Genomic DNA, 12292 nt, shown 5'->3' with positions numbered 1-12292 from the left:
GTAACTTCAATAGGGGATTATTAAATCTATATTGACCAGTCAATAATCCCGCAATGATTCTTAGGCTATGTTTTGATTGTACTATGCAATCTTTAAAGCGTTTTAGGTTGTAAGTCTCTAAAAGCACTTGGTTTTGGTAACCTTTCCCAATAGAGTTCTCTTTCTTTTTTCTCTGAGCCGTTCATAAGAATGGATAAAGTTCTTTTGCGTAGACCATCATTCTTGACGCTGCGCCTCTTACGGCAAGTTTGTCTGTCATTTCATTGCCTTGGATGCCAGCATGTCCCGGAATCCATATTAGTTACACCTGATTTTTCTAGCCATGTTCAGTTTGGATGCTACCTGGTAAGATATGAGTGCCATTATAGCTGCCTAGCTATTAGTTAGTATTGCAATTTCACGATTCCAGTAGTTACGTTCAAGGTTGAAACTGGCGCATTTATCTATCGCGTATATTTTTAGTTCATATACACTACGTAAAAGGTATTGCTATTAATTTTTCCATATTCCATGAGAAAGTTATGCTATGTTCACATCTATACACTTACCAAACCTCTTTAGCACTTTTCTGTATGGATTTGGTTTGAACATACTATATTGAATATTTTACCTCGGGGTTGTTCTATTCAGTAGATTGCTAAGAGTATAATAATAATATTTAGAACTAGTAACTATCTTAGAAATTTTTTAGTTTTATTTTCTTTTCAGAATACAATTGTAGACACACAACATTTTTGTTTAGACTTATTAAAATACTAGTAGGTTTTTTAAATAAGTTTAAGTCTTTATACTTGTATTGCATATTTCATCCTAGAGATTTACAGTGTCTCTCCTTAAAGCAAATACTTCTTAGAAGATATTAAATTTTTATATGATTTTGCTTTTGTTTTCTTTTTTTTTTGTTTTTGTTTTTTTTGAACTGTTAAATATCTTTACAACCCCAATTCAAGTCACCCCTTATCGACCTAACCAGCAATCAACGATTTTTAAATACAGTCAACAATCAAAATATATCCATCAAAAGTAAAGCACTTAATTCACATCTACCCCTCCCACTGCACTTTCCTACACTTCCTATACTTTCTCATATTAGTTTAGGATTCGGTGTCTTTGTTGTCATTTAAAGGAGAAAAATTGTTGAATTAAAACTTTTCATGTATCGATCATTTTCGGGAAAACAAGCATGAAGGAATTACACATCCTGAGCATACAAAATCGTACTTGTTTATACGTGACATGCAATCAAATATTTATATATTTATGTTTTTTCTTCTTGTATTTATATTGTATTTATATACATATGATATAAATATATATATTTGTTATGTATTTAAGTATGTAGCATTTTTTATTTTATTTCAATTTGCTGATTTTTGGTTGTTTATTTAATTGATTTTGTTGATTTTTTCCTTTTCAGCTAGATTGATGTAAGTGGTTTTTGATTGATGCTGATTGAAGGTTTTGTATTACACATAAATGTGTAATGCATGTTAGGCGAATTTGTGTACGTTTATCTGTTGTGTAGATCTGTAATACCCGTAATGTACATTGAATACATATCACTACTAATGGTGGTATAAATCATTTCACTGAAGACTCAAATTTTGAATTGAATTGAGTTTGAGTTTGAGTTGCTAATGCACTTATACAGTATGTACCAGTACGAGTACGAGTACCAGTACCAACACATATCCAAATACAAATGAAATGATATATGTATACCCGTACAGACATGGGCTTACACAACCGCTACAATCCATATGCATTACCATATATAAATTTATATAAATATATATCTGTGAGAATGTATATAGTGTTGAATATATACATATACTATTAGTTCACTGAATAAGTTGGCTTTCATAAAATATTAATATACTCAATAAAAGGCAGTGAAAATGATACGTTAAAAACGTATTGATTTCGTTATTGAAAAGCATGTTAAGACTTCATTGCTCATTGATTGGTTAACAATATTTTCGAATTACTTGACTCAAGCCAAAAATATTATGAATTTTTTATAAATTTGTTTTGTACGAGAACACATTGTGCATTAGTCGTGGTGTGGGAGCTGTCAATTGTTGCCGGATCCTGTGATTTCTGTCAAAATTTTTGATTTACAACATATAACTTTGTTCGATAACTGTAATTTGAAATACTTGTTGTTCGTAATGGAAGTTTTATTTTAATTGGAAAACCACTTGTATTATTTACAACTGAAGTTAATACAATTTATTTTCCTTTAGGGACAAAATTTCATTTCATTTCCAAATTTTACTTTGACAGATTTAAAGTTTCATATCTGTCATTTTCAGCCTAATAACTACTATATACATGGACTAATAAAACAAATAGGTTTTTCCGAAGACCACTGATATTGAATATTTTCCAATACTCAAAGGCACTTTATGCTTAACCAAAATATTCAATTAACTATATATTAAAAATATTTGTTGACACAATTCATTTCGGTTTTGTCCATATAACATAAATAAGGAAAAATTACTTGAATATAAGCTTGAATATGAGTGACTTTTAATTAAAAAAGAAAGTTCCTATTGCAGATCTCCATGATTTACCATTATGTGATTTATAAATAGAACAAAATGCATTTTAAATTTACATACGAATATCTACATATACAACAACTGCTATTGGTTCTCTCCTATTAATTGGAATTATATTCGAATAGAGAGCTTAGCTAATGACACACATCAAACAAAAAAAGTGAATCATTTTAAGTAAATAAAGATCAATTGAAGTTATTAAGTTGGTCCGTATACACTTTTCTTGTAAAAAAACTGTTCAAAGATTGTTCATATATTTTAATAAAGAACTATAACCACGAGTACAACTGCTTAAACTACACAGTCTATTTCACCACCATTAAGCCTGGTTCCCTAAAAATTGGGTTAAAGTCGGGTGTGGTTTTCCATATGCCCTAATCTTGAAAACATCGACGTAATACAACTACCACCAAAAACTTTTTTTAGTAAAACATTTAGAAAGTCAAACAAAATTATTGGAAGTAAATGCTTTGTATCTGCAAGAATCATTGAAGATAAAAATGTGATGCCAGAAAGAATCCAAAGTCGATCAAATTTTTATATAGGCTAATGGGATTTAAGTGTGCGATATATAGTCTAGCGAATGAACAACTAGACTGGAGAATACAGTGTTTCAAAGACATGTTATAAGTGTACCAAGTAGATCTAAACACAGTCAAGTAAATCAACCATTGTAACTAATCGTGAAACGTAATGTTGAGACGAATTAATTGTGACAACAACTAAACTTTATACTGCAACATAACGAAAACATAACTATTACCATTTCTACTATTACCACTTCTACTATTTCTATTTTTCAACTACTACTACTCTCTACTACTACTTCTGCTTCTACTTCTTATATTATTGTTATTACTATTTCTACTACTATACTATATCTAATACTGCTTATACTATCGCTTCTAATACTAATTCTACTACTCCTATTTTTACTACTACTTTTATTACTACTTCTACTACTACTACTATGTCTAGCAGTGGTAGACATACTACTACTTCTACTTCTATTCCTACTTCTGCTTCTACCTCTTCTATTATTTCTATTACTATTTATACTACTATACTATATCTACTACTGCTTCTAATACTAATTCTACTACTATACTATATCTACTACTAATTCTACTACTACTTTTATTTCTACTACTTCTCTACTACTTTTACGACTATTTCTACTTGTACTACTACTTCGACTTCTATTACCACTTCTACTATTACCACTTCTACTATTTCTATTTTTCAACTACTACTACTCTCTACTACTACTACTACTACTACTACTGCTTTTACTGCTATTACTACTTATTACCTCTAATACTTACTACAGCTTACTACTATACTTACTATAATAGAATCAATTTTTGTAATATGTTTAATAATCTCATCACTATTACTACTAATAGCACTACCAATGGCACTACCAATTGTATATAAATGTTATTAATTTATTATCAGTTTTCAACTCTTAACTTAATAAGTATTAAAATAGATTTGGTTTTTTAATTTTTTAATCTATTCCATAGCAGTTGGAATAATAATTTTAAGTGGCGTTGCAAAACGAATATCTTCTGATCACAAATTTTAATCGACCAAATTTTTTTAAACAATTATCCAAATAATTTATTCATACTGCATTGGCTCATATTATTTAGCAACATACTGAATTCGTTCTAATTGGATGTATTGGTATGGATTTCGATTGGATGCAATTTGTATCGGCTTGCAAGCTATCATAATTTAAATATTTTTGAGTTGAGCTACTCAAATCAAAATATGCAATAATAATAAAAGGAGTAGAAAAACCATAAAACATTCATAATCTGGATTCTAGAATATTCGAAATAAATTCAATGTGCAATTGTGAATGCATTATTTTGTGGAAAATCTAATTGCAAAATCCCAGCATACAAAATTGTGCAAAATCATTTCAGCTGAAAAAATGCAAATAAATCGTTTAAGTGTCAAGAGCTGCATAAATTTGCTACAATTTAAGGTATTTGCTACTCTGCTACTTTGCTGCGAATAATGTAGCTATCAGCTGCGCAAAGCTTCAGCTTCAACGAAATGAGTTACCCATGGAACCCATGGAATAGATAAACGAGGAACCGGACGGCTGGTAGGGATGGGAATGAATGAGATACGCACTGCAACTGTATCGCATTATATGCCATTGTGCTATTGTGCTATTGTGCTGTGTGTCTTGAATTGTGTAGTATATTCTGTCGTTTGTTATGTTTCATATTGTGTTGAATTGTGTAATTGTGTGATTGTGTGCTTGCTTGTGTCTCTGATATTCGGAAGCAAACAAACTTACTTATGGGTATGTGCGCTTGTGAGTATGTAAATCATTTTAAAATTATGCAGCAAATAATTTTGCAAATTAAATGCTCCTCGCAAGTACACGTCCCTAAAAAATACTTTTACCCGAAAAACATTCACAAAATGATTCCCAGATTTATATATCTTCCTTTTATTATTATTATTATTATTATTATTATTTTTTCCGTTTTTAATTTCAATTTTTCTATTTTTTTGGAATTTTATTTTTTTTATTTTTAATTTGCATAAATTATGCCAAACCATGCGCGACAATTTTATACATGTGAAGGAATTTGCATATTTACTAACTAATGCAAACACATATGTATATGTACATGTATATGCAGTATTTCCCAGGACCTTCCCTTCTATTGTAAGCCAGTTTTTGTGAAAGCGGGCAAATAATCGGCGGCGCTACAAGAACATCGCTCCTCCACTTGCAACAATGTTTTTGGCTAGCATTTTCGGTTGAGAACGTCTAAGTGCCTCCCAAATCTGTGCCTCTTGGGGAACAATTTGTAAGCTGCTGTTCTATGCTTGCATACATAAAAATGATTATTTAATTCTGAATAAGTTGTATGCACACATGTTGCCACCCAGAGACACTGGAAAAATACTTGAGCGCTCACATAACTGTTTTTCGGCAAGCACTTAAAATGGCAGTTTTCATTTTATGGTCAATGTAGATGTTCTGGAATTCCGCTTTAATTTAGTCATTAACCTGTTAATGTCTTTGAAAGGCTTTTCCAAAAACACAATAAGCCAAGTGTGCAGTTTTTTTTTTTTGTACTAAAATTAAATTAATACCAGTGTAGGCTGTGTCAAATATTTTAAAAGTACCTTTAAAGCTATTAATCCGACGGCAAGCGGTTTTGTATAAATACCGGTGGCGGATGTGCCATAAATCACATCGCATTATAAACGATCGAATACTATAATAAAATACAAAGGAAGATTTCGATTTCTTGTGTGCCTAGATGCAGAGAAGGGTTTTGGTAAATTTCACTATATCACTCGCATCAACAAAACTTTCGATCTTTGGAATACAAAGGAGGATTACAATTTCTTATACGTCTGTATTAGAAACTGAGCTTAGAGATTAATTTCACTATTTTGAGGAATTTTATTAACCATACTGTAGTGTAGGTATTTTTTTTTGTTAAATATTACTAATTTTAGTAACATTTTTTTACTAAGCACTGACCCGAGAAACGTGAATGACAGAGCGTTCGTACATCAAACTTAAATCCGACACGATCAATATAAAAGTCAAATACCAGGATAAGAGGGGAGACTACGATTTTTTGCTTCGATTAAATGACAGAATTTCGTGCATTTTATTATTCTGGAGAACTTTATTTACTATATAATATAATGCATTGCTTGGATATTGCTTGGTACCTGAGAAACCAGCGTCTTAAGTTTCAAGTTCTTAAATTTATTACATGAACTAGAATTTGCCAGAAAAGTTACTGTATGAAATTTTTATATTATCACAAAAAAGTTTACAAAATCAAAATAATATATTATATATTAAATGTGATTAACTTGATGATACTCCATTCTAGTTTAAATGAGACTGGTTTTATAAAAATTGTTATTGGCGTGCACATTATCCACGAACTGGCAATCTAACCGCAGCTGTGGTACAAAGAAAGTTGGTGGCTGGAGAGTTTAGCATTGTAAGGGCTTTAAAAAAATCTCGCAAAAGTATTATATTAAGTTGCAATAAAGTATGTCAGTTTGTCATTGTACGTACTGTCGCAATGTTGTGTTCTTAATAAGAGTCAAAATTAGAGTGAGACAAAAGGGTTACCTAAAGTAGCAAAAGGGAAAAACTATACATTCATAAGAGCAAAATGAAAACAATAGTAATAATTTTCCTCAATCAATGAAAACTTTTCACAGAATATCAAACCAATATAATGAATTAAAAAGGAATATATTGAAATGTCAGAAAATATTTATTAGGCATTTAATAAGCATCGTCGGCCAGAACCTCAACGAGAATGGCCGAAAGCCATTTTCTGAAAACATTCTCAGGTATTTATAGAATTTATTGTGTGTAAACTCTTGGCCGAAAAATGGTATCATTTTTATTGATAATATAAAATATAAAACTGATGTGGCTTTATGCAACTTTTTGCTATTCCTGAAACTCAAGACAGCAAATTGTCTTCATACCATTCCTGTCTTTCAGCCCACTTTGACCAACATACGGAGAGTAATTTCAGCCGATGAGTACAAAAAATTTTTCGAAAAATTCCTTGAACCTTTCCAGCACTGAAGTAAAGAGGAGGCCGATCTTATCGGGTTTAGGACAGTTCTGTCTTCCTTCTTTGTGTTTGTTATATATTAAACTACAAGTGATGTAAGTGCATAGTAAAATTCCAAACAGTAGACTATGCAAAAGATTATTGGCGTTCTATAATACACGGGCTGTTAGAGATGGTAGGAAGTATATAAGTATTGCGAACAAATTTGAGAAGGAAGATATGTCACTGAAGATGCTTGTCATCAATACAGAGAATATTGATATTATATGTAAGAAAAGAAAAACAAAGTATACAGGATTTGTTTTTCGAGTTAGTAATTTATGTCTTTTTATATATGTGTAATAATATATTTTTTTTATTATTATTTCGGTATAGCATATTATGTATAAGAAAAAAATTCACGTCGTTTTTTGTTTATATTTGTGCAGTTTTTTTTTAATTTTCTTAATGAATTAATAAAACTTTCCTTGAAAAATTCTTTTTAAAAAATAAACAAACTTTTAAGTGAAATGTGTAGGGACAGTGTTACAAGTATAAATCAATTTAAATTCATTTATCCGGTAAATATATTTAGTTTTAATTGTACCTATTAATCCCACAAATTAATCTTTTTTATGATATCAGGTCTTAGATGGAATAGGATGTTTCGTATTTATGGCAATTATGTTAGCACTTTTATTTGCAGATTGGTCCAGATTGATTTTTGCGTCATTGGTACTTATACCCACGACGTTTGCCGCGGATATTTTCAATCTATTATTTATATGTTCACTGGATACTGAAAACGAAAAAGCAATAGTAAATGTTTTTTATTTCAAATAGTTTGTAATATACATTATAATTTTGATACTTTATTTAAATTTAATTATGATAGTCAATATTATAAAAATAGGTATACCCAGTCCGGTCGTAGTGGTCAATACATATAGTGTAATAAATAAGCTAAATGATATAAGTAATTTATTATTATATGAATATGTAAGATATATGATTTGATCGTGTTCAAAATATATTTTATATCTCATATGCTTGATTCGTTGCAATGACAGGTCGTCGGCGTTTAATTTCTTCATTTTACCATCACATTCTTCACAAGAAAATATTTGCTGAGTCTTACTATATACCATATAACTACAAATAATTTTAAAGACATCTTTGTCAGATAAAACTTCGTGTTGATGTTATATATAAAATCGTTCTGAAGTATTCTGTTTCTGTGAGGGCTTAAGCCATCTAGAAATTTTAAAAATTTATGCTAGTTTTTTAATTTGGAATCATTTTCTCATTCATAAGAAAGTAATTATATAAACTTCACAATTAATTTCCATTAAGTTATTTTGCCAATACGTGCGAAGAATATATATTAAAATTAAATTATTTAATTAATTATTATTTAAATAATTAAACTACTTAATAATAAAAATAGTTTTCTTCAATTTAAATTTTTTGTTTATAAGTATCTCGTATAAAAATGAGATATTTAATAATATCTCAATAGATACTAATAATATTGACTAGTAGAACTATCACAGAAATACTGTTTTTTTTTTGTTGTTATCTTAATTAATAAAATATACATTCTTAATTAAATTAATTAATTTTAAATTAATATTTCTCAACTTTTAATGTACTTTTTTTTTAGTATGTAGTTTGTCAGTACCTCATGGGATTGATCTGTGCTTTAGATGGTACTCTATTATTGCTGATCACTCTTCAATATAAGTGGATGATTCAGCATTGCTTAAGTGTTACTTCCTCAGTTTACTTCGTTGGAAGTGTACTGCATGTGTTGGAAGGAAATTATGCTCAAAAACTGCTAATTGATACCTCCTGGGCATAAAACAGCGTCTTTCGCAACTAATTGCTCAAAATTATTTTTTTAGGAAATGTTCTTACAATAAAACAATTAAGTGTAAAGAAATTTTGATGATAAAAGTAAATATTAGCATAACGCCAATATAATTCGAGTCCAATAATAAATTATACAACGTCCGTGAACTTTTCAAAACTGTTAGGATTTGATTATAAACTGAGAATATATTGTCGATCATTCTAAGTAAGCGAATATATCTGTTAGACACCTCTATTTATTAAATAAATAAACAGCAAATAGGAAGAAGTTATATTAAAACACGTGTGATCCTAAACATCTAAACTGAAAAATTATACCCAAACATACATGGTAACAAAGAAAATGCATTAAAAGCACCAGCCAACAGCACCAAAAAATATATAAGCCATGTAACATAAACGCAAACAAGAGCAATTTGATAGCATCCTATACTATGGTAAAATGACTGTAAATAACAAACCAAGTTCATTATATGCAATATTTTTTTAAGATTTTTAGACATTTTAATTTCGCAGGATTCTAATAAAATAGACTATTTTATGTTAATGTTCAGTATCAAGCCAAATCCGAAAACGGTTTGTAATAGCCAATTACATAAGCAGGGAATGGAATATACGAAGAATGGATGACTTTTATGTAATCTTCTATAGATATTTCATATATATATTGAAAACAGTACTATAAGGCAGTATCCATTTTGCAAAAGAACTTAATTCTTTTTTAAGTTTAATTTAGCTAAAAGAATATGAGAATTATAAATAAATGTAGAAAAAATAATTTGCATCATTAAAGAAATTTACACTGAAATCAAAAATATAACTATAAAAATATATAATTTTTTGCAATATATACAGTAATCTTTAAATCGGATTGTAGTGTAAGCACTAATCTCACGTAGTACATAGAAGTGTTGGCAGATCTCACACCCTGCCTCAATCACCGAATACTTATTACGTTTTCGATTAGTAAATCTGGTGTAAGTTTTTCAATAGAGATGCACTTTTAATGTACTTTTAGTGCACTTTTCGTTTTTGTTTGGTAAATCAGGAGCAAAATGTATAACACTCGATATTAATTTATAACGCTCTAGATATTTTGCAAGAGTAGCAAGATTACCCTAAAATGAATAGCTATTATATCATTTATATATTTATATATATATATATATATATATATATTAATATATATATATATATATTATATAATATATATAATAAATTTTTTTGTAATTAGTATATATATATATATAAATATATATATATATTTATATATTATATATATTATATCATTTGATAGGTGAAGTGTGAATTCACTCGATATATGTACTTATGAAGAATACAAATGTGTACTAGCACTGCTACAAAAATGTTAAATTACTCTTAAAATGTTCGATTGAGCAACAAAATTTGACAGATCGAGAGCAAATCTGGATTGAATCCAGATTAACCACAAAGTCGAGTTCGCTGGCGAATATTTTTCGTTAACGTCTTATGATTAAAATAAAGGTTTAAGGATTGGATATATATAATATTTGTTGAATTACATAGAAATTTATAATTATTATATATGTAAAGCTTACAGCTATGGTATTTTGACCATCTGCTTACTTAAAAAATCTCCAAAATAATATATAAGTAAATGTAAAGCACGGTACACGATTCACTAGTTTTTATTGTTTTCCGATATAAGACCACCTATATATTCTGACAGTTACCTTTCATAATTGATTAGTGCCTTACTGTGCAACTGCTCTCGATTGATTCATGTTTTGTTTTTGGATGTAGGTCCAGAGCAAGTAACTTGACAACTACTACACTCTAATGATTAGTTTTTTATGTTTTTGTACATAAGTCTATCCTAAATATTGTTAGCTTAATGTATTGATATTTGTTTGTAATATAAGGGTACCCTATACATTTTGACTGATACCGTTCTCAGGTGGTTAATATTTTGCTTCTGTATCGTGGTCCATCTGATAGGTATATTTTCACTGCTACTGTTCTTTTTACGAATATTAGTGCACGTCAATTAATTAGTTTTTTACTCTTTATTGTGGATCCTTTGCATAAGGTGAAACCTTTCTATCTTATATATAATATTTTGACTGTTACCATTCTCAATTTATTAGTTTTTGTTATTTTAGTTTATTAGTTTTCCAATTGATTGTTTTTTTGTCACGATCATTTTCAAATGTTCAGTTTCTTGGTTTCGGATATAAATTTACCTCATTTTATAGATTTCTTACTAAATCAAAATATTATTTTTCTCCTCATTTTCACTTTGCGAACAAACAATAACGAAGAAGTACTTTTTCATTTAAACGATACTAGCTTTGCCGTACTTCATACATAAATAACAAATCAATTTAAGTATTTTAGTTGGAATTTTAATATTATTGTACAAATTAAATTCTATTGTCTATTATTTGCTTAAACACAAATGAGTACCTACTCGCCTGCCCCGATATGGCCACAATCTTGCTCCTCCAAGTTGCCGAAAAGATTTATTAATAAACATTTTTGGGTTTCCTTTAGAAATTCCAAGCCAACAAAAGCGTCAACAAATTGTTGTGTGAAAAATTGACTTTTAGCGTTGATGCCATATACGCCCATAACAGACCAACAACCTAACCGAGCCACCATTTCCTGTGTCCCACTATTATTCAACTACATCAGGAATTGCTACCAGAATTGCTGATATTAAATAACTTGCAAAATTCATTGTGCTGAAATAATAAGGCAAAGCCACGAACTCAAGCCAGCACAAATAACAAATAAATTTAACAAATGCTCCTACTTTCCACAGCAACCGATTTAATGAAACTAAATGAATATGAACGGCGAACGGCGGACGGCGGAAGGCGAACGGCGGACTGCGGACGGGAAAAGGACTAAAACACGCTCCAATTGAAGTTAAATATTTTGTTTTCTTAGTTGATGAAACCCAACAAAGTGCTAGGGTGTCAAAAACGGGAAAGCGCACAGCATAATAAGCTTATAGATAAAAACAAAACAAGCCCAACAAAACAATCTCTACAAGTATATTATATATAAAAATTTATTGTTATTATTATTTTTGCTTAAATACAATAGCTTAAGCCAACAAACAATTGAAAAGCGTCAAAGAAGTCCTTAAAAGTACGGGTAGTTTGCATGTTTTTCAAGGCACACTACATAAATTCTCCACCCAACCAAACCCAACCGAACCGAACCCAACCAGAAATCTTGATTTCTTTTCCTTAAGTGCTCTTCCATTGCAGCTACCGAAGAAGTTGC

General features: G+C 29.6%; 1 protein-coding gene across 1 annotated transcript; it reads left to right on the top strand.

Moving 5' to 3' along the window:
* Positions 1 to 7632: 7632 nt before the first annotated feature.
* On the top strand, positions 7633 to 9475 carry LOC119662414. The gene is made up of 3 exons (XM_038072018.1): positions 7633 to 7725; positions 7790 to 7963; positions 8808 to 9475. Exons 1-3 carry the CDS (start codon positions 7675 to 7677, stop codon positions 9003 to 9005), a joined length of 423 nt encoding a protein of 140 aa, XP_037927946.1. The 5' UTR covers positions 7633 to 7674; the 3' UTR covers positions 9006 to 9475.
* The last annotated feature ends 2817 nt before the right edge of the window (positions 9476 to 12292 follow it).

The sequence above is a fragment of the Teleopsis dalmanni genome, chromosome X (assembly GCF_002237135.1).
Source record: "Teleopsis dalmanni isolate 2A chromosome X, ASM223713v2, whole genome shotgun sequence".
Taxonomy (NCBI): Eukaryota; Metazoa; Arthropoda; class Insecta; order Diptera; family Diopsidae; genus Teleopsis; species Teleopsis dalmanni.
The sequence above is the reverse complement of the archived record's forward strand: the minus strand, read 5'-3'. Positions and strand labels throughout refer to the sequence as shown.